The sequence below is a fragment of the Oncorhynchus nerka genome, linkage group LG24 (genome assembly GCF_034236695.1).
Source record: "Oncorhynchus nerka isolate Pitt River linkage group LG24, Oner_Uvic_2.0, whole genome shotgun sequence".
NCBI classification, from domain to species: Eukaryota; Metazoa; Chordata; class Actinopteri; order Salmoniformes; family Salmonidae; genus Oncorhynchus; species Oncorhynchus nerka.
The window spans coordinates 90,491,650-90,510,456 of NC_088419.1; the positions used below are offsets into that span (position 1 = coordinate 90,491,650).

General features: G+C 42.4%; 1 protein-coding gene across 1 annotated transcript in view; it reads right to left on the reverse strand.

Moving 5' to 3' along the window:
• LOC135564356 (ceruloplasmin-like) overlaps positions 1–18,807 on the reverse strand; it is a 47,522-nt gene that overhangs the window by 24,768 nt on the left and 3,947 nt on the right. Inside the window, exons 4-14 of the mRNA XM_065009310.1 lie at positions 17,414–18,040; positions 17,035–17,289; positions 16,305–16,470; positions 15,982–16,121; positions 7,600–7,740; positions 7,392–7,436; positions 3,735–3,949; positions 3,462–3,612; positions 2,849–3,061; positions 2,154–2,361; positions 388–527 (exon numbers count right to left, since the gene is read on the reverse strand). Of these exons, the coding sequence (XP_064865382.1) occupies positions 388–527; positions 2,154–2,361; positions 2,849–3,061; positions 3,462–3,612; positions 3,735–3,949; positions 7,392–7,436; positions 7,600–7,740; positions 15,982–16,121; positions 16,305–16,470; positions 17,035–17,289; positions 17,414–18,040 (2,301 nt within the window). The remainder of the gene's footprint in view (positions 1–387; positions 528–2,153; positions 2,362–2,848; positions 3,062–3,461; positions 3,613–3,734; positions 3,950–7,391; positions 7,437–7,599; positions 7,741–15,981; positions 16,122–16,304; positions 16,471–17,034; positions 17,290–17,413; positions 18,041–18,807) is intronic.

Below are 18,807 nucleotides of genomic sequence, written 5' to 3' on the forward strand. Positions count from 1 at the left end.
TATTCTACAACTTACCCAGAACCAAACCCTTTATTCTACAACTTACCCAGAACCAAACCCTTTATACTACAACTTACCCAGAACCAAACCCTTTATTCTACAACTTACCCAGAACCAAACCCTTTATTCTACAACTTACCCAGAACCAAACCCTTTATTCTACAACTTACCCAGAACCAAACCCTTTATTCTACAACTTACCCAGAACCAAACCCTTTATACTACAACTTACCCAGAACCAAACCCTTTATTCTACAACTTACCCAGAACCAAACCCTTTATTCTACAACTTACCCAGAACCAAACCCTTTATTCTACAACTTACCCAGAACCAAACCCTTTATTCTACAACTTACCCAGAACCAAACCCTTTATACTACAACTTACCCAGGATCCCCAGGTGTTGCATGTCTGCTGATCTCTCCTTCTGTTTGGTGAATTTATTGTTGGTGAACTCCCTGTACACAACCTTCTTGTACATGGAGCCGATGAACTTACCCTGTTTATCAATGAAAGCATTTCCTGGACTGGAGACAAAGAAAACATACTGATACTGATGTATTGTAGATCCATGTTTCTAGGGTTATGGCTGCGGTTAGGGTTGAGCTGGGGTTAGGGATATGGCTGGGGTTAGGGTTATGGCTGGAGTTAGGGTTATGTCTGGGGTTAGGGTTATGGCTGGGGTTAGGGTTATGGCTGGGGTTAGGGTTGAGCTGGGGTTAGGGTTGAGCTAGGGTTAGGGTTGAGCTGGGGTTAGGGTTGAGCTGGGGTTAGGGTTATGGCTGGGGTTATGGTTATGGCTGGGGTTAGGGTTGAGCTGGGGTTAGGGTTATGGCTGGGGTTAGGGTTGAGCTGGGGTTAGGGTTATGGCTGGGGTTAGGGTTGAGCTGGGGTTATGGTTGAGCTGGGGTTAGGGTTATGGCTGGGGTTAGGGTTGAGCTGGGGTTAGGGTTGAGCTGGGGTTAGGGTAGAGCTGGGGTTAAGGTTGAGCTGGGGTTAGGGTTATAGCTGGGGTTAGGGTTATGGCTGGGGTTAGGGTTATGGCTGGGGTTAGGGTTATGGCTGGGGTTAGGGTTATGGCTGGGGTTAGGGTTGAGCTGGGGTTAGGGTTGAGCTGGGGTTAGGGTTGAGCTGGGGTTAGGGTTATGGCTGGGGTTAGGGTTGAGCTGGGGTTAGGGTTGAGCTGGGGTTAGGGTTGAGCTGGGGTTAGGGTTGAGCTGGGGTTAGGGTTATGGCTGGGGTTAGGGTTGAGCTGGGGTTAGGGTTATGGCTGGGGTTAGGGTTGAGCTGGTGTTAGGTTTGAGCTGGGGTTAGGGTTGAGCTGGGGTTAGGGTTATGGCTGGGGTTAGGGTTGAGCTGGGGTTAGGGTTATGGCTGGGGTTAGGGTTATGGCTGGGGTTAGGGTTGAGCTGGGGTTAGTGTTGAGCTGGGGTTAGGGTTGAGCTGGGGTTAGGGTTATGGCTGGGGTTAGGGTTATGGCTGGGGTTAGGGTTATGGCTGGGGTTAGGGTTATGGCTGGGGTTAGGGTTATGGCTGCGGTTAGGGTTATGGCTGCGGTTAGGGTTATGGCTGGGGTTAGGGTTGAGCTGTGGTTGGGGTTATGGCTGGGATTAGGGTTGAGCTGGGGTGTAGACATGAAGCTAGGGTTATGGCTGGGGTTAGGGTTGAGCTAGGGCTGTGGACATGAAGCTATAGTTAGGGTTAGTGTTGAAAAATTCGGGGAACTTTCAATAAATTCCCTAGTTTTCCCGAAATCACGGTTGGAGGTTTCTAGAATCAGGAGAGAATAAACAGAAAATCCGTAATCCTCCAACCATGATTTCTGGAAAACTAGGGAATTTATTGAAAGTTGTAACCCTAGTTAGGGTTGAGCCGGGGTTAGGGTTGAGCCGGGGTTAGGGTTGGGCCGGGGTTAGGGTTATGGCCGGGGTTAGGGTTATGGCCGGGGTTAGGGTTATGGCCAGGGTTAGGGTTATGGCCGGGGTTAGGGTTGAGCTGGGATTAGGGTTATGGCTGGGGTTAGGGTTATGGCTGGGGTTAGGGTTATGGCTGGGGTTAGGGTTATGGCTGGGGTTAGGGTTGAGCCGGGGTTAGGGTTGAGCCGGGTTTAGGGTTGAGCCGGGGTTGTGGACATGAAGCTACGGTTAGATTACCTCTGTGTGAGGCCATGGTACATCTCCTGTTCCCAGGTCCGGTTGGAGGAGTAGTCCCAGTCTATCTCCATGGCAGCAATGTAGTAGGTCTTCGAGTGGAGCATGATCTCTGACTGCCTGTTGAACACACTACACTTCTGCACAGTGTAGTTGGCCCTCATACCTCCCTGGTAATGGTCCGTCGTCTTGCACACCACCTCAAACTGACCTGGAGGGGGGGAAACAAATGCATTGTCTGCCATTATAATTCGTTTTAATCGATTTGCAATTAGAACAGAAGTAAACATTTACGATTCTGTCTTTCTGTCTGCCCCTCCTTCCATCCATCTCTCCATTAGTCCATCTGCCCCTCCATCCATCCATCCATCTCTCCATTAGTCCATCTGCCCCTCCTTCCATCCATCTCTCCATTAGTCCATCTGCCCCTCCTTCCATCCATCTCTCCATTAGTCCATCTGCCCCTCCATCCATCCATCTCTCCATTAGTCCATCTGCCCATCCCTCTATTCATCCATCCACTCACTCACCCACTCATCCATCTATCCTTCCTTCTATTCATTCCTCCATGCATCCATCTATCCTTCCTTCCATTCATTCCTCCATGCATCCATCCATCTCTCCATTAGTCCATCCAACCATCCGTCCATCCCTCTATTCATCCACCCACTCATCCCTCCATCCATAATGTGTCTTACCCATGCTGTCTGGCTCCATCATGACAGTGTGGGAGATGTGAGGGAACACGTTCATGACGTCTCTGCGTGTCTCTCTGTAGATGAACCTATTCCCTTCAAAGTAAAGGCCGTGGATATCAGCCTCCGAGCCCAGGCCAGACAGGTGCCAAGACACCTTGTCCCCCTTACACATGGTCAGCCCTGGAAGGTTCCCATACATGTAGCCATTGATCGCTGTGGGAACAGGAAATGGAAAAGTTAGTACCCTACAGAAGACCAGTGAGAGGTTGAAACGTGTTAGGTTGTTGGTAACTGCTCTGTGTTTTGGTGTTTACTTTTTTTTAATGCATAGGGAAATCTCATTACAATATAGGCTTTTTGAAAGTAACTGAGAAGGAATGAGTTTAATTACAACTTTGCCAAAGATGTATATGTTTTGTAGCTGAATTAGCATCACAGTTTAACAAGTTTCCATGATAGATCAGTGTTCTAAGGCTGTGTTTACACAAGCAGCCCAATTCTGATCTATTTCCACTCATTTGGTCTTTTGACCAATCAGATCAGCTATTTAACAAATAGTTGAGTAAAAGACCAGAACTGGGCTGCGTGTGTAAACAAAGCCTAAAAGACTCACAGTGCATTTTGTTAGATTCCTGGAAGTCCTCGTCCTCCTTGTTGACAGTTTTGGGAGCCTTGGTAAACTGGTTAATGTTGTCATCCAGGAACCAGCTCAGGTTCTCATCAAACACTGTAGCCAGCATGTGGAACTCCTTGTTGACGTTTTTCTGAAATGGGAAATAAACGTGAAAATATTTGATGAGTGCTTTGTCTGTATTTGACCTTTTTCTAATACAGATTCAATATTTCAACACACTGACAATAAAGGTATTCAATTCCATTTCTTTACCTGTTTCCCTTTTTTGAGGGTCTTTTTTTTGCAGACCAGGAGGGGTCCAACAAGGCCGGAGCTGGTGTCTTTCACAGCGTCCACTGCTGAGTAGTAGAAGTATGTAATGCAGTCTGCATCGTCCGCCACCGGCCCGCCACCCTTAGGGACCACCCACTCATAGGTGTGGGTGGTGCCTGGTTTGACCAGCGCTGCCGGGGGAGGGGTTACAGTTCCTGGAGGGTAGGGGTTAGAGGTTAATAAGATAAAGATTCCATGGCTTGGAGATTAGTTGAATAAACGGTCTGTGTTACGGCAAAAACAGAAGGACCAGGATTAGAGCTGTCCCAGAAAACATGCCCAAAACATTGGCACCACGTGGGCCCAATGCGGGCTAAAACATTGGCACCACGTGGGCCCAATGCGGGCTAAACTATTGGCACCACGTGGGCCCAAATGCGGGCTAAAATATTGGCACCACGTGGGCCCAATGCGGGCTAAAATATTGGCCCCATCTAGGCTGTCTACATTGGGCTGATGCGCCTTTGCTATTTTAATAGGAATTTATTTCTAAAATATTTATTACAATTTAACTCGATGCATAAATTTCATAATTTTACAAGCCTTCAAGGTGTTTAGGGAACGTGTTATATTGTATCAGAAAGACAACCAAATCTATCATGCATATACACATATACACTGCATATACACATACATTCCTAATATTGAGTTGCACCCTCTTTTGCCATCAGAACAGCCTCAATTCGTCAGGTCATGGACTCTACAAGGTGTCGTGGAAAGCGTTCCACACGGACGCTGGCCCATGTTGGCTGGATGTACTTTGAGTGGCGGACCATTCTTGATACACATGGGAATCTGTTGAGCTTTTGAAACCCCACAGCGTTGCAGTTCTTGACAGACTCAAACCGTGTGTGCCTGGCACCTACTGTACTACCATACCCCGTTCAAAGGCACTTCAATATTTTGTCTCTCCCATTCACCCTATGAATGGCACACGTACACAATCCATGCCTCAATTGTCTCAAGGCTTAAAAATATTGATTTAACCTGTCTCCTCCCCTTCAGATACACTGATTGAAGTGGATTAAACAAGTGACATCAATAAGGGATCATGTCTTTCACCTGGATTCACCTGGTCAGTCTGTCATGGAAAGAGCAGGTGTTCTTAATGTTTTGTACACTTTAAAAATTTTTTTAACAAGATGTGACATGCACTTATTTGAAGGGGAAATCAACAGTTGAAACAATAAGAAAGCGAAACAATAGTAAATCCAAGGGGTGGGGCTGGAGAAATGTAAACATTCTCAAATTCATGGACAGAGCTATGGATGGAAGGACTGAACATCCATGACATCAACATTCTAGTTTTAACCATGTTTTGAGGCTATACAGTGTTTGTTTATATTTACTTTGTTTACAAACAAAGGAGTAAAACAATCTTGTATTTTGGGTTTTGATGGGGTACGAAAGTTGAACTAAGCTCATGAGGCATTTATAAGTTATGTTCTTGAAGAATCAATGAGAACCTACAGTAGCGTTCATTTATAAGTCCAAACATTGAGGTAGTAACTACAGATTGCCCCTTTAGGAACTTTTTAAAGACTGCATCATTGACAGTGTACAAGATCGAAAAACATTGGCCATCACACAACAGAACACAGACACTCAGTAAAATAAAGAGAGTGTGAGAACTGTGTGCAAACCACACCCCAAAATATTAAAATGAGCCCCCGCCTTTAGCTGGACTTTGTGTGGGCTAGCTCCTATTGGGCTGGTGTGGGCTAGCCCCTATTGGGTTGGTGTGGGCTAGCCTGTGCTGGGCTTGGTGTGGGCTAGCTTGTGCTGGGCTTGGTGTGGGCTAGTCTGGGCTGGGCTTGGTGTGGGCTAGCCTGTGCTGGGCTTGGTGTGGGCTAGCTTGTGCTGGGCTTGGTGTGGGCTAGTCTGGGCTGGGCTTGGTGTGGGCTAGCCTGTGCTGGGCTTGGTGTGGGCTAGCCTGTGCTGGGCTTGGTGTGGGCTAGCCTGTGCTGGGCTTGGTGTGGGCTAGCCTGGGCTAGGCTTGGTGGGGCTAGCCTGGGCTGGGCTTGGTGGGGGTAGCCTGGGCTGGGCTTGGTGTGGGCTAGCATGTGCTGGGCTTGGTGTGGGCTAGCATGGGCTGGGCTGGCCCATGTTGAGGTGGTGTGTGCTAGTCTGTGTGAAAGGTTGGTGTAGGCGATCCCGTGTTGGGCTGATGTGGGATTGGTGTAAGCTAGCCTGTGTTGAGCTTGTTGTGGGCTAGCCCAATGTTGGGCTGGTGTGGGCTAGCCCGTGCCCATCTTGCCCACCAAAAAGCCACACGGGGCCAATGGGGTCATGTTTTCTGGGTATCTTTCGCTGAGGCTGCCCTTCTGTGTGTCAAGACTGCCCTTCTCTGTGTCAAGACTGCCCTTCTCTGTGTCAGGGAGGCTCTCTGCCAAAGCTGACTCTCTCTCCTCTGTTCTCATCCTCCTAGATCTATCTGCTGCCTTTGACACCGTGAACCATCAGATCCTCCTCTCCACCCTCTCAGGGCTGAACGTCTCAGGCTCTGCACACTCCTGGATTGCATCCTACTTGGCAGACCTCTCCTAGCAGATGACGTGGAAAGGATCTGTGTCTGCACCACGTACTCTCACGTGTCCCAAGGCTCGGGTTCTAGGCCCTCTCCTATTGCCTCTATACACCAAGTAACTGGGCCCTATCATATCTTCACATGGTGAGGAATACCTTTCGTGAACTAACACTTTACTTTTTTAGTTTTTCGTCTTACTAGCTCTTTTCTGATATCTACTTTTTTGATGAGAAATGTCCTTACTATGACTGTGATATGTGGTTGTCCAACCCAGCTACAGTATCTTAACTTCACTTACTGTAAGTCACTCTGGATAAGAGTGTCTGCTAAATGACTAACATGTAAATGTAAAATTGGGCCCACGGTCATAATATGTTCTGTGCTTATTCTGGGCAGGTATAAATGTGTGGACACTTTCAGCAGGACTCAGTAACTAACCAGCCACTACTGCAGCTAATGTCCTAGGTTCCACTGTCTTAGACTTTACACTGTGGATGTCTAGCATCACTACCTAGCAAGAGCAAATGAAGTGACATTGTTTAGTTTTATTTGGACCGAGTTTGGTGAGAGAAAGATCCTGGTGACCAAACATAAAACATCCCTGGCCAGCTGGCCGGGTCCCCACCTCTTCCTCAGTGTGGCTGAACACCTGCAGGAACTGGATACCAGGGTTTGGGGTCAATTCTATTTAAATTCCAGTCAATTCAGAAAGTAAGGGCTCGATTCAACCCGTAGTGCTGAAGATCTGTGCTGTAGCATAATTTCCATTTAAAGGTAATTTTCGATTGAGCTGACATATGCAGCGTTTGCAATGAATGCAGTCTCTACTATAAAGCAGTAACATCACCTTTAAATTTCAAATGCAGTCTCCGCGAACGATGGCACACTGCCTTTAAATTTATATCACGCTGTAGCGCCGATCATTAGTGCTACGGATTGAATCGGGCCTGTTGAAAAGCATTAAATAAAGTTGGTACTCCAATTGACTGGCATTGAAATGAAATTGACCCTTGCTGGATACTGTAGTTCTATAAAAAAAAATTAAAAAAGGCATAAATGAGCGTACTTACTCGTCTCCTTCTTGATTTCTCTGAGTTTTTTGGCAGTGTAGGATTCTGTGAAAGCATTACGAGCGTTAATTGATGGTAATGAGACGTTTGTCACTGAAAGGAAACTTTTTTTACAACAAAAAATAATGTTAAACGGTGTTGTCTTGAAAAAGAAAAGGGGAGTCGTACACTCTGGGAGCTCAGCTGATTATTAATTACAACCTCTAACCTTCCAGTTCGTTATAGTAGAGAGTCCCTGACTGCTCGACTCTGTACTGCACTCCATGTGGCTGCATGGAGAAAGGACGGCTGGCCTTGTTCTTAAACACCACCTTGATGGTGTCTTCCTCCTCAGCCCTGATTACAGGACCTGCAACACACACGGCAGCCATTCAGTCATTAATACATTTGTGGAAATATGCAATTTAGCAGTCGCTTTATTCCAAAGTAACAAAAAGTATGCATGCATTAAAAGAAATTGGGTGGTCCCGGGTATCGAACCCACTATCCAAGTGTTGCCATGATCTACCATGTATTATAAACTGGGTGGTTCAAGCCCTGAATGCTGATTAGCTGACAGCCATAGTATATCAGACTGTACACCACGGGTATGACAAAACATATATATTTTTTACTGCTCTAATTACATTGGTAACCAGTTTTATAATAGCAGTAAGGCACCTCAGAGGTTTGTGGTATATGGCCAATATACCACAGCTAAGGGCTGTATCCAGGCACTCCGCGTTGCGTCGTGCTGAGAACAGCCCACAGCTCTGGTATATTTGCCATATACCACAAACCTCCGGGGTGCCATTGCTTAAATCTACAGAGGACCCACTACAAGACTAAGGGGATAGTTCTCCTAGTCCCGGAGCAACAGAATCAACCTGCAGTATGAATGAACTACAGTGACTAGTGGAAGTCTACACATCCATTGTATAGTCTTCACATTTTATAAATTACCTCTAAAAAGGGATTCAATTGGATTTACAGAGTTAGAGGCATAAATATCACCAAAAATGCTAACCACCCATTGGTTATTGGTCAGAGGTTAGCATGTTTTCGGGGCATGATCTTTGTGCCTCTGTAACTTTCTCTCTCATCATTATTCATTATTAATTCGTGATTATCTGCAGTCAGGGAGGCATCCACATTCATGTGAAAGCGTTCAGAAACATATTCTGTTCTTATTTACAATAAAAAGTGACTCCAAAATGACACAATTCATTATTACCCAAAAATTTCTATTTTTATTTTTTATTTTTTTGGATTGAACCTCGCTTAGTTAAATAAAGTCAGTTAAGAACAAATGCTTATTTGCAATGATGGCCTACCAAAAGGCAAAAGGCCTCCTATGGGGACAGGGGCCTGGGATTTAAAAAATATTTAAAAAGTACAATATAAATATAGGACAAAACACACATCACAACAAGAGAGACAACATTACCTAAAGAGAGACCTACTAAAGACAACAAAATAGCAAGGCAGCAACACATCACAACAAGAGAGACCTAAAGACAACAAAATAGCAAGGCAGCAACACATGGCAACACAGCATGGTAGCAACACAACATGACAACAACATGGTAGCAACACAACATGGTAGCAGCACAAAACAGGGTACAAACATTGTTGGGCACAGACAACAGCACAAAGAGCAAGAAGGTAGAGACAACAATACATCACACAAAGCAGCCACAACTGTCTGTAAGAGTGTCCATGATTGAGTCTTTGAATGAAGAGATTGAGACAAAACTGTCCAGTTGAGTGTTTTGTTGCAGCTCGTTCCAGTCGCTAGCTGTAGCGAACTGAAAAGGCGAGCGACCCAGGGATGTGTGTGCTTTGGGGATTTTTAACTGAATATGACTGGCAGAATGGTAAAGAACATCTAGCCGCTCGAGAACACCCTTACCTGCCGATCTATAAATTACTTCGCCATAATCTAGCATGGATAGGATGATCATCTGAACCAGGGTTAGTTTGGCTGCTGGGGTGAAAGAGGAGCGATTACAATAGAGGAAACCAAGTCTAGATTTAACTTTAGCCTGCAGCTTTGATATGTGCTGAGAGAAGGACAGTGTACCATCTAGCCATACTCCCAAGTACTTGTATGAGTTGACTACCTCAATCTCTAAACCCTCAGAGGTAGTAATAACATCTGTGGAAGGAGGGGCATTCTTCTACCAGACCACATGACCTGTTGTTTTGGAGGTGTTTAGTTAAGGGCAGAGAAAGCTTGTTGGACACTAAGAAAGCTTTGTTGTAGAGCGTTTAACACAAAATACTGGGAGGGCACAGCATTAGGCACAACATAATCCAAAGCACAACCAAAACAAACTGCAAATGCATCCAACAAGTTTTTAGAATCACATGCTTGATGTGTATTTAGTCATTGCGTGCTAGGAATATGGGACCAAATACAACAATTTTAACTACTAGTGAATTTGTCCGAATAGTAATGACACCTGCAAATGGGGGAGACATAAAGTGCTTTCATTTCTATAGAGCAAAAAAATATATTTAAGAAAATACTCTGAAGTTAAAGGAGTGTCTATTGTTTTCATCAAAATTGTTCAAGCTCAGGGCCTCCCGGGTGGCGCAGTGGTCTAAGGCCAGTGGTCTAAGGCCAGTGGTCTAAGGCCAGTGGTCTAAGGCCAGTGGTCTAAAGCCAGTGGTCTAAGGCCAGTGGTCTAAGGCCAGTGGTCTAAGGCCACCAGAGACTCTGGGTTTGCGCCCAGGCTCTGTCGCAGCCGGCCGTGACCTGGAGGTCCATGGGGCGACGCACAATTGGCCTAGCGTCGTCCGGGTTAGGGAGGGTTTGACCGTAAGGATATCCTTGTCTCATGGACTTCTGTGGCGGGCCGGGCGCAGTGCACGCTGACCAAGGTCACCAGGTGTTTCCTCCAACACATTGGTGCAGCTGGCTTCCGGGTTGGATGCGCGCTGTGTTAAGAAGCAGTGCGGCTTGGTTGGGTTGTGTATCGGAGGACGCATGGCTTCCGGGTTGGATGCGCGCTGTGTTAAGAAGCAGTGCGGCTTGGCTTGGTTGGGTTGTGTATCGGAGGACGCATGGCTTTCGACCTTTCGTCTCTCCTGAGCCCATACGGGAGTTGTAGCGATGAGACAAGATAGTAACTACTAACAATTGGATACCATGAAATTGGGCTAAAAATAATAATAATAATACATTTGGTTGGGAATTATTGATGGACAGAAATATTTAAAATTTTCAAGCAGATTTAAGTCAGGACTGACTTAAACAAGAGCATAATAATTGACAAGAGCATAAGAATTGACAAGAGCATAATAATTGATTGGACTAAATTGTTTTTGGTATCTTTAAATTTGTTTTCAGTGTATTAAACTAAACTTTGTTGATTTGATGATGTTTAAGTTGAAATGGTGCCGAAATAGTGGAGTCAGGGCTCCTGTTGTCTTTGTGCTGACTTGTGGGTAACTCTGAGGTTGTAAATCAGTAGTTGTTCAGTAAACTGTTGAAAACATTAACTTGCGTGACCACGCTGCAGGTCATATAACTGTTTGTTACATGCAATATTTGCTTTGTGGACTTCACCACAGATGTTGCTCTCCGGTTTTGTGATGAAACAAACGTATGTGTAGTTGAATTGATTCTGCCACTGTGTGACTGTTGTCCTTTTGTTGTCACCCGCCTCAGTCTTTTGATTTAGAAAAGAATCAATGAATATATGTTTCCCTGTGTGTACTAGGAGTAATACTGTATGTAGATATAACTAGGAGTAATACTGTATGTACATATAACTAGGAGTAATACTGTATGTACTAGGAGTAATACTGTATGTACATATAACTAGGAGTAATACTGTATGTACTAGGAGTAATACTGTATGTAGATATAACTAGGAGTAATACTGTATGTACTAGGAGTAATACTGTATGTACATATAACTAGGAGTAATACTGTATGTAGATATAACTAGGAGTAATACTGTATGTACATATAACTAGGAGTAATACTGTATGTACTAGGAGTAATACTGTATGTACATATAACTAGGAGTAATACTGTATGTACTAGGAGTAATACTGTATGTAGATATAACTAGGAGTAATACTGTATGTACATATAACTAGGAGTAATACTGTATGTACTAGGAGTAATACTGTATGTACTAGGAGTAATACTGTATGTAGATATAACTAGGAGTAATACTGTATGTACATATAACTAGGAGTAATACTGTATGTACTAGGAGTAATACTGTATGTACTAGGAGTAATACTGTATGTACATATAACTAGGAGTAATACTGTATGTTCATATAACTAGGAGTAATACTGTATGTACTAGGAGTAATACTGTATGTAGATATAACTAGGAGTAATACTGTATGTACATATAACTAGGAGTAATACTGTATGTACATATAACTAGGAGTAATACTGTATGTACTAGGAGTAATACTGTATGTACTAGGAATAATACTGTATGTACATATAACTAGGAGTAATACTGTATGTACTAGGAGTAATACTGTATGTACATATAACTAGGAGTAATACTGTATGTACTAGGAGTAATACTGTATGTACATATAACTAGGAGTAAAACTGTATGTACTAGGAGTAATACTGTATGTACATATAACTAGGAGTAATACTGTATGTACATATAACTAGGAGTAATACTGTATGTACATATAACTAGGAGTAATACTGTATGTACTAGGAGTAATACTGTATGTACATATAACTAGGAGTAATACTGTATGTACATATAACTAGGAGTAATACTGTATGTACTAGGAGTAATACTGTATGTACTAAGAGTAATACTGTATGTACATATAACTAGGAGTAATACTGTATGTACTAGGAGTAATACTGTATGTACATATAACTAGGAGTAATACTGTATGTACATATAACTAGGAGTAATACTGTATGTACTAGGAGTAATACTGTATGTACATATAACTAGGAGTAATACTGTATGTACTAGGAGTAATACTGTATGTACATATAACTAGGAGTAATACTGTATGTACTAGGAGTAATACTGTATGTACATATAACTAGGAGTAATACTGTATGTACTAGGAGTAATACTGTATGTACATATAACTAGGAGTAATACTGTATGTACTAGGAGTAATACTGTATGTACTAGGAGTAATACTGTATGTACTAGGAGTAATACTGTATGTACATATAACTAGGAGTAATACTGTATGTACTAGGAGTAATACTGTATGTACATATAACTAGGAGTAATACTGTATGTACTAGGAGTAATACTGTATGTACATATAACTAGGAGTAATACTGTATGTACATATAACTAGGAGTAATACTGTATGTACTAGGAGTAATACTGTATGTACTAGGAGTAATACTGTATGTACATATAACTAGGAGTAATACTGTATGTACTAGGAGTAATACTGTATGTACTAGGAGTAATACTGTATGTACATATAACTAGGAGTAATACTGTATGTACTAGGAGTAATACTGTATGTACATATAACTAGGAGTAATACTGTATGTACATATAACTAGGAGTAATACTGTATGTACTAGGAGTAATACTGTATGTACTAGGAGTAATACTGTATGTACATATAACTAGGAGTAATACTGTATGTACTAGGAGTAATACTGTATGTACTAGGAGTAATACTGTATGTACATATAACTAGGAGTAATACTGTATGTACTAGGAGTAATACTGTATGTACATATAACTAGGAGTAATACTGTATGTACATATAACTAGGAGTAATACTGTATGTACATATAACTAGGAGTAATACTGTATGTACATATAACTAGGAGTAATACTGTATGTACTAGGAGTAATACTGTATGTACATATAACTAGGAGTAATACTGTATGTACTAGGAGTAATACTGTATGTACTAGGAGTAATACTGTATGTACATATAACTAGGAGTAATACTGTATGTACATATAACTAGGAGTAATACTGTATGTACTAGGAGTAATACTGTATGTACATATAACTAGGAGTAATACTGTATGTACTAGGAGTAATACTGTATGTACTAGGAGTAATACTGTATGTACTAGGAGTAATACTGTATGTACATATAACTAGGAGTAATACTGTATGTACTAGGAGTAATACTGTATGTACATATAACTAGGAGTAATACTGTATGTACATATAACTAGGAGTAATACTGTATGTACATATAACTAGGAGTAATACTGTATGTACTAGGAGTAATACTGTATGTACTAGGAGTAATACTGTATGTACTAGGAGTAATACTGTATGTACTAGGAGTAATACTGTATGTACATATAACTAGGAGTAATACTGTATGTACATATAACTAGGAGTAATACTGTATGTACTAGGAGTAATACTGTATGTACTAGGAGTAATACTGTATGTACATATAACTAGGAGTAATACTGTATGTACTAGGAGTAATACTGTATGTACATATAACTAGGAGTAATACTGTATGTACTAGGAGTAATACTGTATGTACTAGGAGTAATACTGTATGTACATATAACTAGGAGTAATACTGTATGTACATATAACTAGGAGTAATACTGTATGTACATATAACTAGGAGTAATACTGTATGTACATATAACTAGGAGTAATACTGTATGTACTAGGAGTAATACTGTATGTACTAGGAGTAATACTGTATGTACATATAACTAGGAGTAATACTGTATGTACATATAACTAGGAGTAATACTGTATGTACTAGGAGTAATACTGTATGTACATATAACTAGGAGTAATACTGTATGTACTAGGAGTAATACTGTATGTACATATAACTAGGAGTAATACTGTATGTACATATAACTAGGAGTAATACTGTATGTACTAGGAGTAATACTGTATGTACTAGGAGTAATACTGTATGTACTAGGAGTAATACTGTATGTACATATAACTAGGAGTAATACTGTATGTACTAGGAGTAATACTGTATGTACATATAACTAGGAGTAATACTGTATGTACTAGGAGTAATACTGTATGTACATATAACTAGGAGTAATACTGTATGTACTAGGAGTAATACTGTATGTACTAGGAGTAATACTGTATGTACATATAACTAGGAGTAATACTGTATGTACTAGGAGTAATACTGTATGTACATATAACTAGGAGTAATACTGTATGTACATATAACTAGGAGTAATACTGTATGTACTAGGAGTAATACTGTATGTACATATAACTAGGAGTAATACTGTATGTACTAGGAGTAATACTGTATGTACATATAACTAGGAGTAATACTGTATGTACATATAACTAGGAGTAATACTGTATGTACTAGGAGTAATACTGTATGTACTAGGAGTAATACTGTATGTACATATAACTAGGAGTAATACTGTATGTACTAGGAGTAATACTGTATGTACATATAACTAGGAGTAATACTGTATGTACTAGGAGTAATACTGTATGTACATATAACTAGGAGTAATACTGTATGTACTAGGAGTAATACTGTATGTACATATAACTAGGAGTAATACTGTATGTACTAGGAGTAATACTGTATGTACTAGGAGTAATACTGTATGTACTAGGAGTAATACTGTATGTACTAGGAGTAATACTGTATGTACATATAACTAGGAGTAATACTGTATGTACTAGGAGTAATACTGTATGTACTAGGAGTAATACTGTATGTACATATAACTAGGAGTAATACTGTATGTACTAGGAGTAATACTGTATGTACATATAACTAGGAGTAATACTGTATGTACATATAACTAGGAGTAATATTGTATGTACTAGGAGTAATACTGTATGTACATATAACTAGGAGTAAAATGACAGATGATAAGCAGCAGCAGATGTGATGAGTTTAAAAAAAGTTTGTGCAAAAACGGTCAATGCAGATCGTCTGGTTAGCTATTTGGTTAACTATTTAACTAACTATTTAGCAGGCTTATGGCTTGGGGTTTGAAGCTGTTCAGGGTCTTGTTGGTCCTGCATGGTACCACTTGCCGTGCGGTTGCAGAGAGAACACTCTATGACTTGGGTGACAGGAGTATTTGACCATTTAAGGGCCTTCCTCTGACACCGCCTGGTATATAGATCCTGGATTGCAGGGAGCTCTGCCCCAGTGATGTACTGGGCCGTATGCACTACCCTCTGTAGCGCCTTGCCAAGCAGTCACCATACCAAGCGGTGATGCAGCCAGTCAAGATGCTCTCAATGGTGCAGCTGTAGAACTTTGAGGATCTGAGGGCCCATTCTCAATCTTTCCAGCGTCCTGAGGGGAAAGAGGCATTGCCGTGCCTTCTTCACGACTGTGTTGGTGTGTGTCGACCATGATAGATTCTTAGTGATTTCAACACTGAGGAATCTGAAGCTCTCGACCCGCTCAACTTCAGCCCGTCGATTTGAATGATTAATCAATCAATACATCCTATTTTGTTTTTTTATTCATTTGGACAGTTTTATATAATTTTTCTTTCACTTTGTCAATGTGGAGTAGGTTGTGTAGATCGATAGGAATTTTAAAAAATGTAATCCCTTTTTAGATTTAATTTCAAGGCAGCATAATGTGAAGACAGTGCAAGGTGTGTGTAGTACATTACCCAGAATCCCTAGGTGCAACTCCTCAGGTGTTCTCTCCTTTTGCACGGTGAAGGTGTTGTCTGTGTACTCCTTGTACTGGACCTTCTTATATTTCCCGCCAATACGATCGTTACCTCTCTGGAAAAACGTCTCTGAATCACTGAGGACATTCAGGAGGGACAAAGAACACGGTACCAGTCAGATCAGCACCAATACAAGACCAGAAAACAACCCCCTTCAGTCCGTTTCTATATATTTTTTTGGACCAGGTTTAAATTGGTAATGGGCAATAGTTACGCACTCAAAAATCCCTTTTCAACTCAAAACAAGTGATGTTACTGACCCGTCTGTGTTCAGAGGTTTCCCTGTGCCGTGGTTGACCTGTGAGGGGGCATAGTCCCACAGCACCTCCTCGGCAGCGATGAAGTACTCCCTCACCTCCCCATTGGGCCGCGGCTTGTGGACGGCAGGGTAACACTTCTTGACCTCGAAGAGGGCCTGCATGCCCGCTGAGGTGGAGGAAATCAGAGGAAGACAATCACTTTATCCTATTGGACACAGATGTCAGTTTAACGTCTAGTTTTGATTTACATTTGATTGAATTGTCAACTAATGTGAAATCAACCAAAAATGTCACCATGTCGTTCAATTTAGGTTCAAAGTTGGGCGAAGAAAGGATATTCCTTTACACTGAGGAACTTTTTGCAAATCCAATCAGTTTTCCTCGTTGATTCAACGTCATCACATTGAATTGTTTGTTTGAAGTCATGTGGAAACGGCGTTGATTCAACCGGTTTGTGTCCAGCGGGATGTTACATTAACTCGGACTCTGGCAAATAAAATGTCCACTCTGTGGCATGTCTTGTAACTTGTTGGGGAGTTGTTGTACTACCCTCTGATTGGCTGTCTATCTGGGCCCTAAGAATCTCGGAGTAGGTGATTCATTTTAACCTTCTAGATCTTTATTATTAATAGCACATGGCAAGGGAACACCTGGTCCTACAATGGATCAGCAGCCTATTCTCTGAGATGCTTATTGGATACAGTCCCTGGCTTGTGAAATACATACATACCCATTAGGTGGTGGTTGACCTGGCAGCTCAGCAGCCAGTGACCAGGGTTGTCAGCAGTCATCTCCACATTGGTGAATGTGGCTGGGAACAAGCTGACCGCGTCAGTGTGGTGACCAAGGTTGGTCAGGATCTGGCCATGAAAGAACACTGAATGGATGTCCACCTCATTGCCCATGCCGATCAGGTGCCAGTGGATCTTGTTTCCGACACACATGCTCAGGTCAGGCAGGTTGCCGTACACAAAGCCATTGATCGCTGCAAAACAGTGGACACACTGTGTTAGTGGCCTATGATCTCATAGGCTTTGTGCGTTGTTTAGCGTGTGTGTGTGTGTGTGTGTAAGTGTAAGTGTAAGTGTTATTTACGTTAATAATCTCACAGTGCATCAGGTTGCTCTCCTGGAAGGCTTCATCATCTTTGTCTACTTTAGTTGTGGGTTGTTGTGGGCTATTGGCTGCTGTTGATGGGTGGTGTGGGCTATTGACTGCTGTTGATGGGTTGTGTGGGCTATTGACTGCAGTTGATGGCTGGTGTGGGCTATTGGCTGCTGTTGATGGGTGGTGTGGGCTATTGACTGCAGTTGATGGCTGGTGTGGGCTATTGGCTGCTGTTGATGGGTGGTGTGGGCTATTGACTGCTGTTGATGGGTGGTGTGGGCTATTGACTGCTGTTGATGGCTGGTGTGTGCTATTGACTGCTGTTGATGGGTGGTGTGGGCTATTGACTGCAGTTGATGGCTGGTGTGGGCTATTGGCTGCTGTTGATGGGTGGTGTGTGCTATTGACTGCTGTTGATGGCTGGTGTGGGCTATTGGCTGCTGTTGATGGCTGTTGTGGGCTGTTGTCTGCTGTTGATGGCTGTTGTGGGCTGTTGGCTGCTGTTGATGGCTGAGTGCAGTAGGTCTTGATGTTGTCGTCCAGGTACCAGCTCATGTTCTCGTCCGTAACTGTGAACATCAGGACGTAGGAGTAGTCTGCTGCCTTGTCACCATAGTCATCCAGGGTACCTGCGCATCTCAGAAATAAACATCCATGTACATGATGACATACTATGGCCTTTATGACACAGGGAGATGGTGTGTGTTCTCTCTTCTGTAAATCTCAGGATCACTGTCGCCACAATGGGCTAATAACACTATACATAAAACTCTTTTTAAAACATTTTTATTTATTTATTTAACCTTTATTTAACTAGGCAAGTCAGTTAAGAACAAATTCTTATTTACAATGACGGCCTACGCCGGCCAAACCTGGACGACGCTGGGCCTATGGGACTTCCAATCACGGCCGGTTGTGATACAGCCTGGAATCTACCCAGGGTGTCTGTAGTGACGCCTCAAGCACTGAGATACAGTGCCATAGATCGCTGTGCCACTCGGGGGCTCCAGTGGTGCAACATGGACACTATGTTAACAACCCTCCAGGCAAGCTTCAAAGCTTCAATGCCATACAACTCTCCTTCCGTGGCCTCCAATTGCTCTTAAATACAAGTAAAACTAAATGCATGCTCTTCAACCGATCGCTACCTGCACCTACCTGCCTGTCCAACATCACTACTCTGGACGGCTCTGACTTAGAATACGTGGACAACTACAAATACTTAGGTGTCTGGTTAGACTGTAAACTCTCCTTCCAGACCCATATCAAACATCTCCAATCCAAAATTAAATCTAGAATTGGCTTCCTATTTCGCAACAAAGCATCCTTCACTCATGCTGCCAAACATACCCTTGTAAAACTGACCATCCTACCAATCCTCGACTTTGGCGATGTC